The 23846-nt window shown below is 38.6% G+C and overlaps 1 protein-coding gene across 1 annotated transcript in view; it reads right to left on the bottom strand.

The window, feature by feature from the left end:
• Positions 1 to 7466: 7466 nt before the first annotated feature.
• PREP (prolyl endopeptidase) overlaps positions 7467 to 23846 on the bottom strand; it is an 87449-nt gene continuing 71069 nt past the window's right edge. The window contains exons 11-15 of the mRNA XM_062488704.1: positions 22454 to 22590; positions 16672 to 16766; positions 13562 to 13693; positions 9135 to 9291; positions 7467 to 8344 (exon numbers count right to left, since the gene is read on the bottom strand). Of these exons, the coding sequence (XP_062344688.1) occupies positions 8050 to 8344; positions 9135 to 9291; positions 13562 to 13693; positions 16672 to 16766; positions 22454 to 22590 (816 nt within the window). The 3' untranslated portion in view covers positions 7467 to 8049. The remainder of the gene's footprint in view (positions 8345 to 9134; positions 9292 to 13561; positions 13694 to 16671; positions 16767 to 22453; positions 22591 to 23846) is intronic.

The raw sequence follows: 23846 nt of genomic DNA on the forward strand, positions 1-23846 counted from the left end.
TAAGCACTCTGTCGCAGTCCCTGTTGCATCCCAGAACTAAGATTTGAGTCAAACAGACCTTAGAAAGGCCACGTATGTGGCAGCCATATGTCACCCAAGGAGAACAGCTAGTCTTCAGAAACTGGCTCAAGGGATTTCTTAATTTCTAATAAGTGATCTGGAACAAAGAGGAGAGAAAATGAAGCAAAACCCCAAGGAAAGGTCTCTCTGCATATGCATGTGTGTGTAAGCCTGCAGCTTGTTCACTTTGCCATAAGCTTTGTAGACATTCTCACACAGTGAAGCTCCAGGTAATTCAGAGTAGACAGTTAAAAAGCAAGAAGGTTGAAGAGTGAAAAATGATCAGGCATAATGTGATTAGGAAAGATGAGAAAACCTTTTGGAGCTCGAAGGTAAAGAAAACTAGGTATTCCTCTAATGTGCAAAATAATGTAGAGAGAATTGGATAGGTGAGAATGACAAAGCTGTTGCTGTAAGATATGGGCTCAGAGTCAATAGGAGGACCTATGTCAGATAGGCTTTAGGTTTTTAAGTCTAAAGCTGTCATTCAGAAAACCCTATCAATTCACTGCTTCCCTCCACAAATAATCTCTCATGCAGGTCAGATACCTCTCTTGGTAGCTGGAAGTCTCTGCTGTGCCTGACCTGAGCAGGACTTCTCCTCTACACTGAATGACAGGGCAGGCTTAATTTCCTGCCAGCTTCATGCTTTAAAGGACAGGACAGTTGAAACAAATGAGCCAGTGGTAGAATTTTGGTAAGCCCTGTGGAAACTGGGGCTCCCCAGCTTTCCTTGCTTTGGCTGCTCTTGCTGGTCTAAGGGGTCTCCTTGCTTGTGGCATCTCCCTTATCTAACAGGTCTGCGTGTGTCCTGGGTTGACAAGCCAGGGAGATTCTGTTGCAGGGAGGAAGACCCCTGGGAAGCTGGCTTCTAAGCTAAACTGGTATTTTCATCAAAATCTGCGCTGGAGATAAAAATTACATGTTCTCCCAAAAGGTTTGCACAGCCTTCGAGGGCTTGACAAAAGAGTAATTAGCTTCCTTACATGTCTGCTGTCATCCTCAGTGGTGGAGAAGACCCACAAATGAGATGAGCAGGCTAATAAACTTGGGAAAAAATAGCTTTGAGTGCAGATGTTTAAAGGAAGAGAAAGGTAGCCTCTGTAATTTGGCAGCATTCAGGCCCTCTGCTGAGGCTGGGCAGGTGGTCCTAGAGACCTCAAATTTTAAATTTATTTCCCAAATTCCTATCTAAGCGCATTTTTCTCCAAGAAAAGCCAAGACCCAGGTCACAGAATCAAGCACCCATAATTACTTACTGGAAAAGACCTCTAACCTTTGACCAATCACCACCTTGTCAACTACACCATAGCATTGAGTCCAGCTGTTTCTTGAATACCTCCAGGGATGGTGACTCCAACACTCCCCTGGGCAGTCCGTTCCAATTCTTAACAACCATTTCTGTGAAGAAACTCTTTCTGATGTCCAGTTTGAACCTCCCCCAGCACAGCTTGAGCAACAACCTCTGAATTTTACCATTCAGGAAAGGCATCTCCCACTAATTGGATCCTAACAGGGAGTAAGTATCAAAAAGAATGAAAGCAATCCAAAATTTGTAATGAAATGTTCTCAGTAACTGTCTAACTCATTAGCTGGAAGCTAATTTTGTAAATTTGGTACCCCTCCTCCTCATTTGACTTCCTCTGGCAATTGCAATGGCCCTGGAAGGCTCTACCAGGCAGGAATAATGGGCAGCAGGCCCATGGCAGCAAATTATTTAATGACTGGGTTGTTGTGCGAGTGACTGTCATCTGTGAGAGGAGGATGTTTTCCAGTTTGTCCTTGGCAGCTGAAGCTTTGCTGAAGGATAGCCACATTGCAAAGACAGGGAATTTCAAGAACTGCTTTTGCTTTTAGGCATTTTGAGTGATGTGTGTTATTACAAAGTTCAGATTTGGCTCTGTGCTTCCTTGAAGTTCAAGGAGGACTGAGCATCTCTAATTAGAAAAGTAATCCCTTTAATTTCAAAATACAGCTGGAGGCTTGTTTACATATAGTCAGTCATAGAGGTTTCTCAAGATCTTCTATTTATAGGCAGTGATCATCTGGAGTTATTTCACTTTTTTACTGTAATGTGAAGTTTTTCTAGTTCAGTTTGGAAAAAAACCAGCTTTGGGCTGATCTAACTGTGGCCTTTCAGTATCCTACAGGTAGGAAGCCTACAAGAAAGATGGAGAGAGACTTTTTACAAGGGCATGTAGTGACAGGACAAGGGGGAATGGCTTCAAACTGAAAGAGGGCAGGTTTAGATTAGATATTAGGAATAAACTTCACTATGAGGATGGTGAGGCACTGGAAGAGGTTGCCCAGAGAAACTGTGGATGCCCCATTCTTTAAGTGTTCAAGACCATGTTGGATGAGGCCCTGAGCACCCAGGTCTAGTGAAAGGTGTCCCTGTTCAGAGCAGGGTAGTTGGAACTAGATGATCTTTAAGGTCCCTTCCATCAAAACCATTCTATGATTCTACCTGTGTCTACCCAGTAAAACACAGAATGAAAGGTAAGCTATTCAGGAACTGAAGCTTGGGTCTCCTATCAAGGGTCTTGCGTCTACAGCTTTATACCACTTATGATGAAAACATGATTTTAATGCTGAGAAGCTTTAAACTAAACCAAAAAGCAGTTTCAGCAGCAGAATGTTAATTATGAACACTAAATATATGAAGTAGGAAGTATTTAACAGCTTGGCCCAGCTACTAAAAGAAGTATCTGCACATATCTACATCACAAAGCTTGTTCTACTACAGCAGAGCTTCCTCTAAAACAGCAGTACTACCAGAAAACCACAAAACCAACAACAAAAAAATCAACAAAAAAATTTTGTTGAGAAATGATAGTTACATTTGAAACAATCAGGACACAGTAAGTATTGTTTATCTGCAACTGTTATTCTTCCAAAGGATTCTGAAGACTGAAATGCCCAAGCTCTTTATTGAGTTTCTTCCTCACGAAGGAAACAACAGTCCAAGTCACAGCATTTTGTCACTTGCTGTCACAGTGACATGCTCTCGTTGAACACCAGAAATGGCCTAAAAGAATAAATCAGCATGGATAATAATTTTTCACCAGCTAAGTACTCCCCCAACTTCAAAAAAATTGCATTAACTGGTGTAAAACTAACTAATTAATAATCTCCTCTGTTACTTAGTATGTTCATGGTTGTTCAGTAACTGCTAGGTGGCAATGCAAACTTTTTTTTCTGCTGCTCTTGTCTTCTGACACTTTCCATGTCCCACAGCAGAATGTATTTGATGGCATCACTGAAATGCAATGTACCTTCACGTTAATCAGTTCTTCTGCTGAGGACATGTCAGAGGTTAAATACAGCTCTTCACAGGGAAAGAAAAGCAGCATAAAAATCATGGTGTTAAGAACTAAATGAAATGACCACCTCCTACTAGTTCAGGTGCTACTACTGAACTTCTGCTTTTCTGATTATTTCCCCAGTACTTTTAAGAGTGAGGCTAAGATAAAAATTACAGACATTTCGGGCCTAGTAATGCCCTGTATAGGTTATAGAGAAGTATCAAAATTAATGCTTAGTTAGCACTACCAGACACCTACCTAGTATACATCTTGCTTAAAACACCATGTGTCCCCCCACCTTAGGGGCTTCTAGAATAGCAGTTCCTTTCTTTTTGCACACAGAAGGCCCGAGAGTCACTGAAAGCAGGGCACAAGCACAAATTACAGTTTTCTGAGCAGCATGTGGCCAGCTGGTAATGTCACATTTGCAGGGATGTCATTCATGCACTGACTCCAGCTGTCATATGCTGCATCTGCTGTGGGAGCTGGAAATGTTTAGTGAAGTCACCACACACTGACTCTTGCTACTCAAGACTTTCAGCATTAAACTTCCACTGCAATGGGTAAGGGTATGAGCATCAAGTTTGTTCCTTTGCCTCTCTTCCTCCTGGTAACAAGGCAGAGGGATGTCTACAGAAAAGAGATTCTCACTAATAGGTTATTGCTTAGCTTTGGTTTTAAATGTTGAATTTTCAGTTATTTTTATGGCAAATTAGGAGAAACAGTCAAATCACAGTCCTCCTAGTCCAGAATTTAATTTAATTTCGGTGCCAGTAGCTAGTTCAGCGTCCACTGAGGGACTCCGTCACTAGCATTGCTCTGCCGTGGATAAACTGAAGACATGAGCTTATTCAGAATTTTCTATTCATGGATAACGTTATCTTGAGGACACACTACAGTTGTCTTCAGGGACATGAGACCTGGAAGGCTACCCCACATCATTCGTCTGGAAGAGAAGGCTAAAAAAGCCTGAGAAATACTATTTTTTTTTCCCCTCCTGGCATGCCACATCTGAAGACAGAAGTAATTAGAACAAGGAAAAATGGACAAAATTGCCAAACCTGGCTGTTACAACCAGTAGGACCTATCCATATTCTGAGAGGTCGGGATAAAGAGACAATCACACAAAAGTGGTCTACTAAAGATTTTTGAAGTAGAAGAGCTTGGCAGAAAATTTTGTGGTTGTTTATTAGCCAGGCTTCCAAATCCCTCTCTTGGCCTCCCCTTAAATCCTGCTCAGCTTGGAATACCCCTTTCACAGGAGGGACTGTCAGGAAGTCTATAAACAGATCTTTAGGCAATTGTGAGGGGCAACCTCAGGCTAAAAATAAATAAATGACCTGGTAACATTGATCTTTGAAAGCTGCTGCTTGCTGTATTGAATCCAAAAGTACTGCTGCTCATGTTTCTGCCTTTCTACAGACAGATGGCAAAGTAGAGCTCTAGGTGCCAGGGACAGGTATCTATCTCCAAACTCTGTCTTGAGCACCCTTTATTCTTACACACCCACAGGCAGGCTGCTCTCTTCCATCCCTAGACCATGGAGTGCAGCTTCCAGCTGAAATCAGTACATACATACTCTATCTATCTATCTATCTATCGATCTATCATCTTTCTATCTATCTCTATATCTCTATCTTTTTTGCAGCTACCAAAATGTAAATTAACTCCAAGGTAAAGGAATTAAAATCTCTCTCTGTAAAGAATATGAAGACTCTCAGCTTTTAAAAATACTTCTGACCTTTTTCACATAAATCAACTCTAATGCAAATGTACACTCATGGGAGGAAAGACAACTATGATATCTTACATCAGTTGTGAAGACTATTAGGAGAAATATGTGAAAAGTTCATTTACTTCCACATAAAACCAGATTTTTCTTCACGTAACATAAGCCTTTTACAGGGCTTTGTTTTGGGGGTTGGATCTTGGCACAAAACATCCGTATCTGTTTTTCTAAGGTGGTTTTGAAAAAGCAGATAGGTGGGAGGTTACCTTGCCCAGCTTGTGAATTTTGCTTCACATACTGGAAACAGGCACCACAGAACACAAGAGTATCTTCATAAAATAGCATTTCCACTATAGAGAAAATAACCTTGAAACTAGACTAACAGAAATTTCATTATTTTTTATACAGCAGGAATAGTTTGGCTCCAGGTCTATTAAATCAAAACCCCACAGGTTTAAATCCCTGTAAGTCACTATATGAGAAGAGCGTTACTCACTCAGACTTAATTACAGATTCCAGTTGAAGTATGACTCTGTCTGCCTCAAAAGCCACAACTCAGGTAAGAGGACAGCTTTGCAACATCATTTTTTGGCACCTGAATTCTGAACGTGGCACATCTGACTAAGATCAAACAAACGTTGACGTGATGACCCTGTTACAGAAACGCAACACCTTCCCGATACTGACACCAGCATTCCACAAGGGATACTTTGGAACACTCACTTTGTGAGTGGTGTCTCCAGCAAGCAGCTCCACCTTCAGTATTCCTGATTGCCATTCAGAGAAATGCTTGTTTCCGAACTCCCCAGATTATGGGTCATCTGTCAAGACACTGACTCCCTCAGGGAACTCAGCTTCAACAGAAGGGATCAGAAGGAAAATGAGTTACTTTTAACCTGTGCCAGAAGTTTTGTGCTTGAGCAATTGGAGAGCAAGGAAAAGCATTTTTAGGAACAGACCTCGTGATGACTAAGGTGGCTGTACCCAAGCATTGGCAATTCAATGCTCCAACACAGTTCAGCTCTATTTCTCAAATGTCTGAGGACCATGTTTCCATACACCCTATCCTGCAATGCTCTGTATCAGAGGTGAAGCTCTGCCCTCCTGGTAGTAACTATAAATTCAGTACAAGGTTACATGCCACAACTATGAATATTTCAAATGGAGATGGTACAGCCTTATGTGCTTTGTTTCTGCCATGCAGGGAAGCTTTTGAAAATTTCTAGACGATCAAAGAAAGCAGTTCATACACCTCTGGGAAAAGGGCAGTGCTGAACCTGCACCCTGTTCTCACAGTCTGGAAGGATAAAACATCAACCCTCCTTCAACTCCCTAATCTGATTGTTTAATTCAATGCTGTGATCAGAGTGCAAAAGTCTACAGAGTATCTTGTAAACAACTATAATGCTCCTGGATCCCAAATAAACCCCAGATAACATACAGGTTTTAGGTGTGGTATTTCATATGAAAGCAGAAATAATTTTTTATTTTCTCCTAAAATCAAATTAGCTATACATAATAAGGGTCTGGAGAGGATGATCTTTCCTGGACTCTAGAGAGAACCAAAAGAAGTCCAGATCATAAGGGAAACAGAGTGGTACAAATTTATTTTTATTTTTGCTGCTCTTTAGAGCAATGTCCTCTCTTTTAAATAGAATTCCTTCCTCTTGCTGCACCAAGACATTGTTTGTTTAGAGATAAAACTCCTGAGCCCAGAGTTAAAATACAGTCCTTAGGGTCTAAGTATGAATGTAATGACAAGCACAATTCTAGAAGATTATATCAGTTCATCCAAAAAGGAGAAACAGTGATGTTTTCTGGAGGGGCAACAAGACCAGTAATGGTTGATAGAATACTTTTTTTCTCTGCAAAATCAAACTCTAATTGCTGCAGTGCACCAGAGATTAAACATAGGCAAATACTCACATCTACTTCATAGCTCTACAGCCTAGATGGGAAAAATGGCAGTTCAAACACTGTGCCTCTGTTAAATCACAGGGGAGTCTGTCTATGAACTCTTGCTCTTTTGCAGCCAAAACTAGGTTATATATGCACGTTCAGATTTTGCCTTGTTAGAGAACATCCCATCAGAAGCATCAGAAAAATCTGAACCTGAATAATCTGGACAAAACTGTAGCTTTGTCTTGCAGTGGGTTTTTTGTTTTGCTTTAGCTTATATTTTGTTCATTTATTTTAATTAGTGCCTGGTTTACTCTTTTGAAACAGTAAAATAAATAAATTCACATGGGTGGAGAGTATCTGTAAAGCTTGACTGAGATTACAGTAAGAATCTAAGATTTCTTCAAGTTTTTCAACCTTAAGCATTCTCTTACTGTACAGAAATAAAAGGCAGAGGAGAAAACTGGTGACATTTTGAAGTCTCTTTGGAAGGAAAGAACAATTTAGCAACATCATTATTATAGACTGGAATACGTTTATGAACAGAATGTAATATAAGCTTTTTAATAATATTTGACATAACTGGATTACTGTCTCTTCAGTTTTTTAATGGTTATCACTCAACACCTTCAATTTACATTCTTAAATAAATTACTGTGTAAATAAAATATGCTTGGAGTTCTTGTATGTGAACAGTACTTACATTTAATTACAAATGATCTGGATATGTTTATAGGTGAAATACATTAAAATTGTTTACAGGAAATAAGCTCAACTAGCACTAATTTTAAAATCTAAATTTTCACAACAGTACTGAGAGTAGCTCAGCTATTTTTCTGAACATGCTTTTCAAAATGGAATTTGGAATGCAGTAGAAAAAAAATCAAAGAAATGCCAAAAAGAGGGAAGCACAGAAGATAAAACTCCATAGCAGGTTGGATCAATAAAATATTAAACTGCAGTTCTTAAATGTAAGTACTACACCAAGTAGTAGTGTGGCTGTTCTTAAATGTTAAAGCCCTTGTTTTCTAAAGGAGACAGTAATAAGCACTTTGCCTATTCAATCCATTCAAGATTTAGACATCGTGCTATAAAAGCAAACATATCTGACACTTCTTCTATAACTTTAGCAGTTGGTTTTCCTGCTCCATGCCCAGCCTTGGTGTCAACATGGATGAGAAGTGGATTGGTTTGTTTACTGCTTCGGCCCACGATGTACTGCAGGGTAGCAATGAACTTCAGTGAATGCAGAGGGACCACACGGTCATCGTGGTCTGCTGTGAGCAGCAGTGTGGAGGGATACTGGATGCCATCTTCTTCTGGTAGTTTGACATTGTGAAGTGGAGAGTACCTGAGAAAAACACACAAATGTTTCCGTATCTTTTTCCTCAAGACACAACAAGAAGGTCCTTTCCTACTGGAACCATCACAGTGGCATTTGTCAGCACTCAGAATAGAACAGTTCTCAGTTAACATTAATCAGAATTGCACTAATGGCAACTGACACGCAGTAGTGGCCACAGATCTCTAGCTCTGAAATGTAAAGCAAGGATATTTCTTTATTTTCAAGAGAGATGTGTATGTACATCTCAAAGCAATGTCCAAAATGTCAGGAGTAGCCAGCAGGGAAACTGCAGCTAAACCTGTCAAATCCATAGCAGGATCCATCTTGCTGGAAACAGGGAAATTGAGAATCTCAACAGAAGCTAAGAAATTAATTAAGATCACATTATGGTCTAGTGCAATTCAATTCCTACAAATAAATCCCATCCACACTGTATAATACAATTCACAATGGTAACTATCTCTCCCTCATGATAAAAAATACAACTTATTGAGTGGTCCACTTGAGAAGATTCTGTTGTAATAGCCTAAAAGAGTCATTATTCAGAAAGAAAAACTTACAAACTATTAAAAACTGCTAGGAGAACCAATTCTTTGAAAATAGGACCACCTGATTCAACAGAGCTTTGAAGACAGTCTTTGATTCAAAACTGACTTGTCAGGAGATGCTGAACCCCCCAAATTCAGTGTGGGAAAGGATGAAGTAATCATTAGAATAGATACTGATCATGACAACCAGAAACTGTTGAGCAGACTACACGCTTTAACGACCAGAGAAAGTATTGAAAGGCACTTACTTGCACAGCCATTCAAACTGCTCTTTACAGTCAGAGCAGCCATAGTCAGTGGTCCAAGCATGGCCGATGGTGTACTTGTGGAATTTGAGCATGTCCATCACTCCCACTTGGGCAATAGCACAACCAAACAGGTCAGGGCGCTGATTAGCACAGGCAGCTTCAGCAGGAAAACAATTCTGTTAGTATTCAGATCTCAAAGAATTAAGAGTTCAACAGTAAAAGTTTCACTACCAAGTTGTACTGGGAATAGGCTCTCAGTGAATATCAAGTCAAACAGACTTTCAAGAAAAACTCTAACTCTGAAAGATGGTAAGTTCAAAAGAACTTAAGAGCCATTTCTGTGCTGTTCAGACACCAAACATGTCGTTCTATGAAAACTGCCTTTCAAACCACCAAATTGGGTCCGAAGAAGAAATAAACTTTTATAGCATGTGAGATTTTGAGCTACTGAACTGAAGAGATCTTAACCATTTGCTGTATAAACTTTTAATATTAGTCTCAAAAAAGAAAAGGGCATTAAGGATCAAAAGGCCTCCATTCACTGATGAAAGTTGTCTTCCATAATTACTATGTAAACCCATAAGAAAAGAATTTTGATAAAAGCAGACTTACTAAATCAGTGGAACAACCTCAAATTAACAAAGTGAATTGCTGCTGTATTTTCTTTTCTTACGATTTTTATCTCCCTACAACTGCAAGGGACAATTTCTTTAAGAATAATGCTTGCCTTGTGTATTTTAAAAACTGCAATAGGCCCATCAAACTCAGTGTTCAATGTATTAGAGTGGCAACTGGGAGATCTCGCCTGTAAATTATTAACTGATGAACTGTTATTTCAGTTTTCTCGGAGTTGGAGTTATCTCCAGCCATCCTATAAAAAAGCCATCAAAACACATATCCTCTGTAAATACAACTGTTTTCTCTCTTAATATTTATTCATCCAGTGTTCATCATATCCTGTAGCAGTAAGTTCTTCAATTCCAATTCCTGTTTCTTGATTTAAACCTTTTCCCTTGTGTTTTTACAAATTCCTCTGCCATTTTTTTAATTTTAAGAAATAAGAGCACTGAAATTTTCACATAACTACTACAATGTATCCCAGAATTCCTTAATTAATTCAGAACTATTCACTGTGCATCCACATGTAGGTATAATCTTTCCCAAATTCTTATCTCCTTATATTTGTTCATTATGAAAATGGATGGATCATCGCCACTCTTTGCCTCCTGCTAACCATGATGTTGCTATGACTTTGCTTCCAGCTGAGCAAGGACTTTCTTTCACAGGCTTATGTGAGGAAGCTTTTGAAAATCCAAGAATAGCTCCTCACCTAGATCACTGTTACAAGCCCCATATGTAGCACAACTCCTTCAGATACCTCTAATACATTTGAAAGCTGCAACTTCAGCCTGCAGAATTCTTTTTTTTATGTCAGTTATTATTTATATTGGGTTCAACTAGCTTGCCCATTAGAGAAGTCAGATTTACTCATCTGCAGCTTGTGGATCACCATGAACCATTTAAAACTTGGCATTATATTTGCCCCCTTCTGTTCCTCAGATATTCAGGCTTAGTAGCCTGCAATTTCATATCAGAGTTCACTTAGGATCCTACATATGCACCATCTGGTCCTGGCAACACACAACTTTTCATTGGACTGATTCATTCCAAAACCTCTCCTGCTGATACTTCTACTGGAGCCAGCTCCCCAGAATATTCCCCATGAAGACAGACTGGTGCAGGGAACCCTTCCTCCCCACCCACTCCTCAGGAGGGAACACAATACAAACAGACCATTTAGTTGTTCTCCTTTGCCATTATTTTTATTTAATGCTCCTTTTACATCTCACTAACCTGCAAGTCCCACAGATCGTCTGGCCAGCTTCCTGCCTCTGATGTGCATAGAAAAATGTCATTGCTAATCTTAATATTGGAAGCAATTTGCTCATCAGTGTCCTGTGGTCTGTCTGTCCCTGCCAAGAGTTTACACTATACCCTATTTTCTTCATTTAAACATGATTTTTACTTTCTGAAAAATACAATTTTACTTCTGGTCATCTCTGATATGTAACTATGTTAACTCTTCCTTATTTATGAGTCATTTCCATAAGGTATATATAGAGCCTCAAAGAGATGCTATGTAAAAGAGCTTTAGGTTTAAACGGAAGCTTTTGATCAAGTCCCTCCCCTTCAGTTATTTTCTTTTATGAACATAACTTGTATTGTGGTAGGAACAAAAACCAAAACAACTACCATAACATTTTATTTTACTACTCTTTATTTCAGAGTGTCTCTTGAAGGACTGTCTATTGCTCAGGATTTTGGAAGAAATTGCTCCTTGCTAGTTCTTTAAGTAGTCACTTCAGTAAGAAATCACCTATGGAGACACTCATCCATGCACACTGCACCTTTTTAATTAGCTGCAATACTTAATTATATGCATTAATAAAGTGTAATCTGGAACAACAATTTATTTATGAATTTTATTCCTCTATACGTAACTTTGAGCTTTAAAACTCAGTACGAAAATAAGCCTTCAAAATGTCGGAACTGGTTTTGTCAAGGCAAACATCAGAGGTCAAACACTGCATTTGCAGGAAGGTTTTCAGCTCACAGCTGTGCTGTTCTGCTCAGCTTGGGGATCACACTGCAGGACAAGGAAGTCTTGTTTTGTGGTTGAATGAGGCAAGACGAGCTCAGGGCTCTGAACTCCTCAGAGTCACCTCCTGTTAGTCTGACTGAAAGGAAACAATAATTTGGAAGACTGACAATACTCTTCCTTGTCAGCTTTTTCTTCAATAAATAAGAATGAAGAAAATCTGGCAATGGGTCCTTGAACCTACAGGATTACTTATGATCTCTAATGTTGCATCAACAACTACTGCAAGATTTATTCTTGCTTTGATAAAAAAGACCTTACAAGAATTTCCTGAATTCACCTAATTCTACTCAGTCAAGGAAAATCCCTATCTGGTTCATCAAGAAAGCATGGAAATCCTGCTTGACTGTAATCTACCAGTAAATTCAAAGGAAGGATTCTAGCAAGATTTTTTTAGAGCACAGAAGTCTAGATTCCTAACACCTGTCTCCTACCAGAATTATTTCCTGCAGTTGTCACTTGCTTCCCCTTATTGACACAAGGAGCCTAGCTGAATAGCTCAGCCAGTAAACCAGGGGTTTTTATTTATTACTGAAGCTAGGTAGGATGAACCTCATCCTGACTAAAGGTGAAGTCCACAGAACAATAAAACAGTATTTTGAGAAGCTATGTAATATATTCAAAGTTTAACTGCATTTCCAACTATATATTTAGGCTCACACAGAATTCACTTGTGCAATGCTTGCATTCCCAAATGGAGTACAAAACCTTTAATCCATTATCATATTCATCCATTTCTATTTTCAATGCACAAACACCCTCTGCCACGTGTTACTGAGAAGCATATAAGCAAAAAACAAAATACGACTTTATAAGTACTTATTACTTGATCTTTAAAACAATTGCTTTTTAAAAATAACAATGCAGGTCTAGCCAATATGGCTTAGACCAAAGATCTGTATAATTCCAAATCCTGCTTCTTATGCTGAATGCTAGTTCACTGAAAAACAGAATAAAATCAATAGTCAGTATACAACAGCAGATAAATACAGGAAGAAGAGCAAGCAGAATGGGCCTAGTAAAACTACTTGTTTTTTATAACTCCACGGTTTATGAACTTGAGGTGCCTTTTTTACCCCCTTCTCACATAAGTAGCTCAAATCTATCACACTGTCACCTTTCATGCTGCTTAAAAAAAGGCAAACAGACCCTGATACAATTACTTTGTGTCTCCTTTTCCTTTCAAAATTGCACCAAAAAAATCACCTTCTTTTTTCTTCCGTTACTTTCAGACACTTTCAGATAGAGATCTTATCAGAAATCTGTTTTGTAGCTCTTAAGACTGCTCAGAATACCAGATCTTTCTGTGACGAGACTTCTGTTTAAGTAAAGGCTATTAATTTCCTTGAATTTAAAGCAGTGAATTTTGAGTGAACAAGATGAATTTTAACAGGCCACACAGTTTCCCAATGCTGTATAAATAGTTCAGTAGTTATTTTGTAATGGTTAACCTTGAGAAAGGGAAAAAAAAACAAACCAACAAACCACATTTTCTAAGCCATTCTTACTTTCTGTGTGATTCTACCACAGGGTTAGCTCCTACCACACAAGGCTGTGTGGCTTTTAACAGTCAGTCTTTGCCAGAGACTGCAGAATTCCAATGTCCCATGCAAACAGCAAATAAAATACTACTGTACATATTTAACACCTGGTACACATGAATGCATTGACATTCTGGCAACTTTTGACATGCAGATCTCATCAGTTTTTGTCTGGGTACTTTAATAAGCCCAGCACCAAATCTGGGAAATAAACAAGCAGTTCTTACCAACTAAGAGGCCCCCATTTGAGCCTCCATTAATAGTCAACTTCTTGGGGGATGTGTAGCCTTCCTTGATGAGGTACTTGGCAGCATACTGAAAGTCATCAAAACAATTTTGTTTGTTGGCCAAGATACCACCTAGCATGGAAACAAAACAAATCAGTTGATACCATAAAATCCTTTTGATACCATCTCTTCAGAAAAATATGTGTGCAAAAATACCCGGGAACAATTCCAATTTCATGAACATTTTAATAATTGATGCAGCTCAGAAAAACAGCAAAAATGAAAGATTCTGTCAACACAGAGAGGCTATATATAAGATGGTTCTGTCAATAACTGATGCTTTCAGAAACTCTGAATAATACATACCTGTACTGCGGAGTGAGTGCCAGGCAATGTTCCCAAGCATTGAAAGGGAAGCTAAAAGCTTTGCACAGCAAAATATATACAAAATGACCACATACAATGCACTTGAGGTTTGAGCTAATGGGATTTTAACATCATTAAACTCAGTGACAGTTTCCTAAGGTAATAAAGATTCAGCTTATAAAGTAAGCTGTATAAAATAAGCACTTCTAATTTCCTGGATATATAATATGTAGCTGGAAATTTACTTTTTTTTTTCTATTAGTTGTTTTCAAACCAGATGATATAAAGCTATGGTGAAAAAGGGACTTCAGAGTTGCATCTTACTTTGAAATTTTATTAATTAACTTTCAATATGGAAATGCTAGATATAGTGCTATCATGTTGAATGAAATTCCAGATGTCATCACATGTATAAGGGAATAAATAATGACAGAAAATGCTGGTTTGGATGACATCATTAATAAGACTTCCAAGTCTCAAAAAAACCCATTTTCGAAAGGTGGGATAGGGAAGGAAAAGGATGATTTTCCCTACAGTCTTATAATTATTTCAGAAGAAGAGTTTAAGCTTAGAGAACTCATAGTCGTCTAAATCAAAGTTGGCAAGAGACTAAAGCTAGATCCTCCTCAAAGGTTATCCTACCTAAAGACCATGGCAATCTTAGCCAATTAATTAAATGCTAGTAAGAAATGGGAACTAAGAAGAAAATCCTTGCATTCCTGTAGCAAAGGCAGTGGCCCAGCAGGCAAACAGGGCTTAAAGGATGCAGAAATGGCAGTCCAGTTTCTTCTCTTTTAAAAGCTGGATGTTTATTCCAAGCTGATTGCCTCATGTTCTGCCTATGGTCCAGGAACCTCCAGGACAATTAATTTTACCATAAATTGAGATGAGCTACAATCTGGAGATGTCTCTTTGTCTCCATTCTCCATCAAGTGATCCTAGACAACCAGTTTACAATGGTTGCTTTGTTTCTATGCCACAGAAGTTCAGCAAGATAAATCTGACATTTAGTCATAAACATTTTGTAGAATTGAAACCAGTACACTTTTAAGTTTTTGTCTTTTTTAAAAAAAACAAACACACACCGTTCTTGTATTAACAGGATCATTGAAGAGAGACATACTGTGACAACAAAAAAAGTCTTCCAAGTACGTGGCAAAAAAGGAGAAATAAATCTTAACACTTGCTCAAAACACCAGGCTGGTGTAAGGTCAGAATCCTATTTATAAAATTAAACCTAAGTGAAAAAACCTTCTGTAATTGCTTCTGGAATTAAAAAAGAACAGATATTTTATTTCAAACTGCAATAAAAGGCTTGGGTCAAAATCAAGCAGGAAATAGGTGGATCATAGAAGCATTATCATGTTAAGATTAAAAAAAATATTAAAATATACTACAAATCAATCTGCAAATTAAAATTAATGAATGACACTTCATCTTTAGCAATAATATCCTGTATCTGCAAGTACATTTCTATTCTTCTATTTATGAAACTATTACATAATTAACTCAATTGTGAGGAAATGACCCAGACAAATAGTTACTGCAGATGAAATAGTAAAATCAAGAAGCAATGATCTGGAAGTACCGTTTTGTCTGATAAAAAGATATTATGGATTACTGCCATGGCAAATTCCTAGAACATAAGCACCACTGTTTTGGAATATTTGCCTTGCTGACAACATTCCCATCCAACTATGCACTAGATTCTTGGAATATGAGTAAAGCATCACCATTACATAAGGGCAGGTATGCTCCTGAGATAAGAATGGCTTTTTCAAGCTTTTTCCCCTGGTGGAGGTATGCAGACAGTTGTCAACATCAAGGCAAGTAGACAAAGACAATTAAATGATTCAGACAAGAACTTAATGGAAAAAACATGGACAGAAATACATCAAAAGTGTTAAAAAAAGGAGAAAGGAGATTGACAGAGCTTTTCAGTGTTTGACTGAGTTTGTGCCAGCTTAAAAAAAACTAGAAGGTCAAATGGTTACCTACAAGGTGGATCCCCCAAGAGTGTGGAGGGGATGATAGGAATGCACTTCTGGAGCTGATGATTTCCATATGAACATTTAGGGTGGAAAAGACCTTTAAGATCATCAAGTTCAACTGTTAACTCAGCACTGCTATGTCCCTAAGACAGACTTATGTGTCTTTTAAATACCTCCAGGGATGGCGACTCAACCACTTCCCTGGGCAGCCTACTCCAGTGCTTGACAACCCTTCTGGTGAAGACATTTTTCCAGTCACATTCATCAAATATTAAAAAAAAAAAGTCTATTCATAAATGATGCAAAAATAATATAGAAAAGTTACACTCTGAACTCAAGAGTTCAGATTTCACACCTTCTGTAAAGTTCTGCTTTTTGCAAGCCAGGTCTCTTGCAAAAGACAGACATCTTTTGTAAGATCAATTCAAGATAAATAAGCTTCATTTTCTAGTGTTTAAATCCAGGGAATTTGATCTTGCTTAAAAAACCACAATGATTTTCTTGGAAAATACTGTCTTCGTACAAAACTGTTTTTAAGTAGGCTGCAAAAATGGAAACAATCTAATGAAAACAATCAGATTAACAATGGGCAACATACAGATCTAATACCTAAGTAAGTAAAAAGATCTACTTTTTTTGCAGAATAAGTAAAATGCAAAAGGAGATGTGAGCATGGAAGAGGGAGTGAAAAGAAAATATTGCAATTTTCATTGGTAAGCCTGCAGTTTTTTTCCTGTGCTCTGACTGACTTACCTTTGTGCCAGGTCTCTCCATATTCACCCCCACCCCTGATGTTGGCCACTGCTAGAACACCTCCCAGGTGTCGCACAAAAATAAGTCTTGACACACTGAAAAAGCACACAGATAAGAGGATTATTTTTATTTTCCAATTTTTATACACCTACCACTTCTGAAAAAATACTTTGAGGGAAAGATCTCTCCAAAAATCAATGATGAAATTGTGAATTAACTCCCTCTTGATGGCAAATCTGAGTAGTTAGGATTTTTTCAATGGTTATCCATGGAAATGAAACTCCCAGCAGCTTTAGGAAAGGAAGGAACCAGTGCTGGTCCTCCCTTAGTTCTGCTCTTTGGAGGAGAGAGGCCAGTGGTTTCACCTAACAGATGACCACTCAGAATGTGTCACCATCTACAAAAATTATCTTCAAAGCCATTAGTCTGCAGACTTGAGTTATGCAGTACCACTGGACCTGCATAGCTTTCTGAATTGCTCCTTCATCTGTTTCCTCCTCTACTTCTTCAGAGAGGAAAGGATGATTTAGCCCAAAGGAAGAAATCGAAGAATTAACACTTAAGATCAGCACTTGATCTTTATTTATGAGCTGGTATTTTCAACTTAACTTCCACTTAATATACCTCTTTTGGACCTTTGCAATACTGTGTTTGCAAAAGAAAAAAAAATTTAAAAAAAAATCTGTATCTACCATTCTTTTTGTGCCATGGTCAGCAGTCAAGTCAGCAGCTGGCCAATCTCAATCTTATTCATTTTCCTATCACACTGCTAAATACAAAACAAATAGTATAACATAAAAGTACAAGTTCTGCCTCCCCTACTATCTCCTGAACCTGTCTGCTAGCATATTTTTAAATGCCAAATTGCAATAGTGTCAAAGATATTGCTATCTTATTTTTTCAAATGGACTGAAGTAATTAAAATTATATTTAACAATTAAAAAATGTTAATTGTTGATCTGTTGAGGCACTAGCTTAACACAGCAGAAGCTGCAGAAGGCAAACCACACATATGCTAAGGAAATAAGTAAAATATTAAAATTTAATCTCAACAAGTATTTTTTCCCCCTCTGGATGGTTTAAAATTCCTATTTACTTGAATTCTTTGCTTACCCAGAAACCATGGTCTGCAGAAAAGAAATTTGTTCAACAAGGGCAAGCATTTGGTCTTTTTACCTTTAAGTCCCTCTACTGCTTATCAGAAATGGCTTGAAAAAATGGTAGTCCTATCCTGTGTCTCGTGTAGTATTTAGTGTGACATACTACAGTATGTAGGATGTAGTATGACAACAGGGGAAGTTTTCATTCCTCCCAAAGCAATTACCTAAATACTGGAACATGTTCTTAAGAGTATATATCAAAAAGTAAGGAAATGAAAAGCACAAGCATTACTGGTAAGAGATTTCTGCATTTTTATAACCATCAAAGGAAAACCTTCCACCTAGGCTGGTTATCCAGCCCATCAGATTGCTCAAGAGGCATGATTATCTCAGCTTCTGTAGAATTGGTTCTTAAGACCATCACTGTGAAATGCATTTTCCTTAGACTGCTGTGACATGCTGATGAAATGCAGGATTGATATTCTATAAGAACACTGTGCAAAGGTCAGAGGGCATTACTCTGTCAAACTCCAGGACTCCTAATTTCAACAGGTTGCTACACAGCTAATGTGGAGTAACCTGACAGTAGGTTGCCTCATGAGTCTGTAGCCTCTTAATTTTTGGTATGCAGAATCACAAAACCTCCCAAAATATTCTGCACTTCTTTTCCCTGCCTGCCTCAACTTTGGACCTCTTGGTTCGAAGTTACTTGATTTCCTAATAATCAGAAGTAGCAAGTAAGAATTACAGGTAAGGTAAGAGCCTGCTTCCCAAACATACTGCCTGAGAACACTTAAAAAAATAAAATATTCCACAACAGAGTCCATCCTCTTCCATCTGCTGAAAGAGACTGTGCCCATCTGAAGGATCATGGGGAGTCAGGATCCTAACTTGACCAATACTTTCTCTAAGCTTTTCTGTTGAACTTTACTTTTAAGTTCAATGAACCAGGTTTTTTAAGTATACAATCCAAACTTATTACTTTTTTAAAAAATGAAAATTTCAAGTAATCAGACAACACAAAGCTCAAGTTTCACACACAACCCTACTACTGCCTCCTGTGTTTTTCCAAGTGGATTCTTGCTTTCAGATTTGATTTCATGCCAGCTTGGTGTATGAGTCACAGCAAACTGCCCAGTCAACCTGCACAGCTATGAAATGTCTCATTCTGCCAAAAAAAATCTGGCTCCTTGCTCTTCCTAACAGTCTCTGTAGCCTTTTGCTCATTATCCCTGTTCTTCCTTCTCTCCTGGAAGCAAGATAAAGGAAAGGGCAACAGGGTCAGGACGGAATCAGCGGAGGGATCAGAAGATGCCTCCCGCCCTCTAGAGCTCCTTCCATACCCTCTCATCACTCTTAAGGAGCGTAACACAAAAAATTAATAAATCAGATACTGTTCTTTGCAGTAGAGAACAATGTGAACAGCTGTGCTTCACAGAGCAAGAACACTTCCCCAGAATTACTCATCTGCTGCAGTTATTGGAGTTAACAGAAAAATGCAGGCTAGTGCACAGGTGATGGGGAAGAAGTCCTGAGCCACTGGACTTGGTTTCCTTTTCAGCTTTTGTGGGGCTGAAGAGAGTGGTAAGAGAATAAGCAAAAGGAGTAATCCTCTCTGCACTGAGGGCTGCACTGTTGCCTGACCTTTTTCCAGGCTCACAATCTCTCTTCCCTGCACCACCTCTTTTGCTTAAACTCTGGGAACAACCTGTCAGTGAAATGCAATTTCACAGTCTGCTGCACAAGCAGCTGTATTCCAGGATGAGTTAGAAATTGCTTCCCCTGTACCCACGCAGTCAAACACAAAACAGTGAAGGGAAACATGTTGGTTCCTACAGTGTAGTTAGACAAATCTGAGGCATTAGTGGTGGGTTTGTGATGGCATTTCCCCAGCAGCTCTGCCAAGCCACTGGTATCAGTTCCATCAGCCTTCACTTGCACTTGCTAAGTGGGCTGTATAATTAATGACAGTGCTCTAGCAAGCACCATCTCAAAATGCCACCAAATGCAGCTCTCCAGTCCAGAGAAGCATATGAAAGATGCATGCTTGCATTAAAAAATAAACCACTACTGTAACTGACTTAATGACTTTGGCCTATCATTCTTGCAGTTATTCCTGGATCCTGTAACCTCTTGGTTTGTTTCTACTGCTTTTAGTGAAAAAGATTTTTTTCATTTGTGATGTGAAGAGGAACACTGGTTTGTGAATTAAGCAGAAATAAGCTCCCCAAACCAGACAGCTGGCTCACACTAATGGCTGTGAAATACCAGTAAGAAAATACTGTACTGGCTGGAAGACATACAGAAGAGTACTGAACCACTAGAAAGGAGAAGATGGAGTGCTTTGTGGAAAGTTGTAAGAGCCTTAAATTTAAATTAAAAAGCCCAGGAATATTTAGCCAGGATTTTTTTGTTTGTTTCTTTAAAGGTAAGCTGGCTACTACTTGGTTACATTTCCATGGCTACATCTCAGCTTAGGATCAGGTGAGTGATGTGGCAAGCCTCAGCCTTGGCCATCCTGCGGCTGCTTTCTAGCACTCATGCCTGTGGTCATTAAAATAACCAAAGCAAAGCAAATCAAAGCAAACAAACAAAAAAAACCCCAACGACCAAATCCTGGTGTTGGGCTGTGGATGGAACAGAACTTGGACTTGGGAACTCTTTGTGGAGTATTGCAGTATATTGTAACAGGAATTAAATAAAACATTAGAGGAATCTGTCAGGTAACGGGTGAACTGCATATCCTGCTTCTCTGGCATAAATTCCCTCTTACAATTTCCTTCCCCTGATTCTGCCTGCCTACTTTTAGAACACATTCCCCCACCAAGTACTCAACTCTCAAGTTATTAGTCATAAATATGTATTTGAAGGCTTTGGCTTTTCATTTTCTTCTTTTTTTCTTTTAGAAGGACTAAGCTGAGAAATCATATCTTGATATTACTGGGTGAGAGTAAGGAGGGAGGTGTGGCCAATCATGTTTTATTTACACTGTCAGTGGGATAATATATTTTGATCTGGAGGTCACTGATAGTTCTCTGTGCATTTACTTTTAAGGGACTGTTACAGATCCATATTCTTAATTTATGAACTGTATAATGAAGGTTTCATAGGGCCCAGGAAAATACAGGTCACTGCTCCTACCTCCCATCTTCCTCTCTTCTAAATGTCAGCTGCACCCTCTTGCTGCTGTTTGCTGGACTCCTACGAGAATTAATTTTTAGCTTGCCAAAATGGCAGAAAACCACCCACTCCATTTTGCTGGGACAGTTTTCTGTCATTCTTGTGAGGTAAATCAGCTTAGCAAAGGCTCCAGCAAGCACCAGGGCCAATGGATGGGAGGTGGAAGTAGGCACTGTGAAATACCTTCTCCTTTTGCCAGCAACCGGCTCTTGTCAGCTCTGCAGTATGTGAAATTTTACCTTAAAACAACAGATATGTAATATTTATTTTATATTCTTTAAAAATGAAAACATGGTAAGTTTTATCACAGTTTTCAGCATCTACAATAAACTGCAATAAATCAGTGGTTGAACATAAGTAAAAAGGATTTTTAAAACTATGCTAGTTATATAATAGTGTCTATCAAGAACCACAGGAAATTAAAAGTGCAGCTTTCTGAGACATTAAAAGCTTAAAAATAATCACAGAGCACAAGATGGGAGGTCCATTGTTAGACAAGGTACTGGCTAAAAAGCATAAGAAACTGTAAATGCTATTTAGAAATACAGTCAAAGCAAACAAGAAAGGCAAGCACTACAAAGGATTTCTTGAAATGTGCTAACTCTAAACCAAGACTGGTAGCACCTAACTTAATATGATTGTTTCATAATAGATTATTTTTCTATGGTGAGCTGCTCTTTTGATTGCTGAAAAACTGTTCTCTATTCAGCCCTTTCCATTTCTGTTTTCCTCTGCCTCACCTAGATGCATTTCTTAGGTATTCAAGCACTGCCTCTTGGCAAGTCTATTCAAATTGCCTTGCTTGAGAAGTAAGCCTTTTTTTTTAAAGAGAACATCTATGCAATAGAGCTTATGCCTTTTGAGAGATAAAACTCCTGTTCTGAACACGGCATTTTTAGTTTATAATGTGTTGCTTTGCATTTGTGAAGACAGTATCATTTGCATCTCAAGACACAATCCTCTTTCCTGATCATATGGGACACAAAAGGATTTTGTTTCTGATATAATCTCAAAAGTATAATATGAAAATGCAGACACATTTTAATTATTTACATTAATTTAGCCAAACACTTGATTTTCTATAATATTTTGACATAGGTAATTTTTTTTAACTTGGAAAAGAAGAAAGATTCCTATGTTATTAGTTCAGCAAAGGGCTCAAATATTTTCTTAATATATATGTCCATGTTTTTCTTTAGAACTCAGTGACAGAGCAAGAAGAGGTTAAGGTGCAGTCCTAATGGCAGGGTGACTGTTGTAAACCTCAGGAAAGCACAGTACTTCTCTACTCTGACATAATTTCTTCTGTGAGCCTGGATAAAACCCTGGAATTCAGAACTAACAAAGCAGAAAACTGATGCCTGGGCAGCCCTTATGGCCCCCATTTCACTTCTTAGGAGCCTGAAATGCATCCTGTCAGATTCATGGTCCACCCTGCCCTCAGTCTGTGACTGCTGTTAATACCAGATACTTCAGAAGAAGGTGTGAATCGCCCTGCTTACCTGTAGCTCGGTGTAATTGATATGTTGAAGCCTCCATATCCATACAAAAAGGCAGGATGAGAACCATCTAATTTAATTCCTTTCTTGTGAATAATAAACATTGGGATCTTAGTGCCATCTTTGCTAGGGTAGAAAACCTAAGACAAGAGAAAAAGAAATGTGAAACCCTCTTAGTGTTGTAACTCTTCACAAGTGCTGTTAACAAGAATCAGAGGCAACCATTTCTACGGTATCTGATGGGTAAAACTTTCCCAGCAACTTGCAGCAATTGCCCAGGTCAGGTTCAGTAAGGAGCACGACCCACTCGGCTGCTTGGAAAATGTATCAAAATGAGACAATCCAAAGGGTATGATGGTATCATCTTTAGGTATCTTAGCCATCAATTCTATACACAAGAGGGTTTAAGAAAATGTTACAAAAAGAATACAGTTTCTGTAAGGGAATACTGTGAAAACACAAGGGCTGCATGGTCTATGACATGTGAAAGGAGCAAAGACAGAGCTGGCACAGAGAAGAGAGAGAACTAAAAGCAGATTTCCTGTACAGATGAATTCACCAAGGCAAGTTTGTATCCAGCAAAAGTGGATTAAGCATTGCCCAGTCTTTCAGGTTGTCTCAGGGACACTTCAACCTTGTCAGGGTGGTAACACAAGCCATGACAGAAACTTTTGTTGTGCTTTGGTGCACTTTCAGACATTACCAAGCAACTAGAACCAGGAGACCCAAACTTGCAGAACCCCCAGTCCATCAAGATGACTGAGCTGCCCACTGGCTTTCTTCCAGAAAGGAAACCAGCTCCCAAAACACCAAGTATCCACATAGCACATGCCTTCAGAGGTCTATTGCTGCCACAGCACTGTGTGAAGTTAAAAGCTGAACTCCAGGTACACAAACATACACTATAATTGCTTAACACAGTTCCCACATCTTCTTGTTTTGATGTATGTCTCTGCCTGCATACTCTAATTTGGGATCCGCTGTGTCATATTCTGCCAGTCAAGCAAAACACATGGCTGTGAATACAGTTTACTGCTTGTCCTAAAATTTTGGCTGATTCCTTTTCATTGCCTTGCTTTAACATCGTTGCAGCTTCTACTGTAATTAGAACAAAAATACAGTAAATGAAGAATGATGCATTCTTACCATTTAGTCCCACATTCACAATCTCTGCTTTTAAAGGAAATAGTCCTACCGTGCTTTGTAAAGCACATGATCAACAGGTTCTATTTTTACAACACACAAACTTCATCAGTAATATGAACCTATGCATTTATTCTGAGCATTGCCTGTAATGTGAAACATGTAAATCTACGTGGCATGCTGAAAACAAAGTAATCACATTTTAGTTTAATCATTGCTAAGGAAATGTGAGAAATTTCAAATGAAATCACAT

This window comes from Cinclus cinclus, chromosome 3, assembly GCF_963662255.1.
Source record: "Cinclus cinclus chromosome 3, bCinCin1.1, whole genome shotgun sequence".
In the NCBI taxonomy this organism is placed as follows: Eukaryota; Metazoa; Chordata; class Aves; order Passeriformes; family Cinclidae; genus Cinclus; species Cinclus cinclus.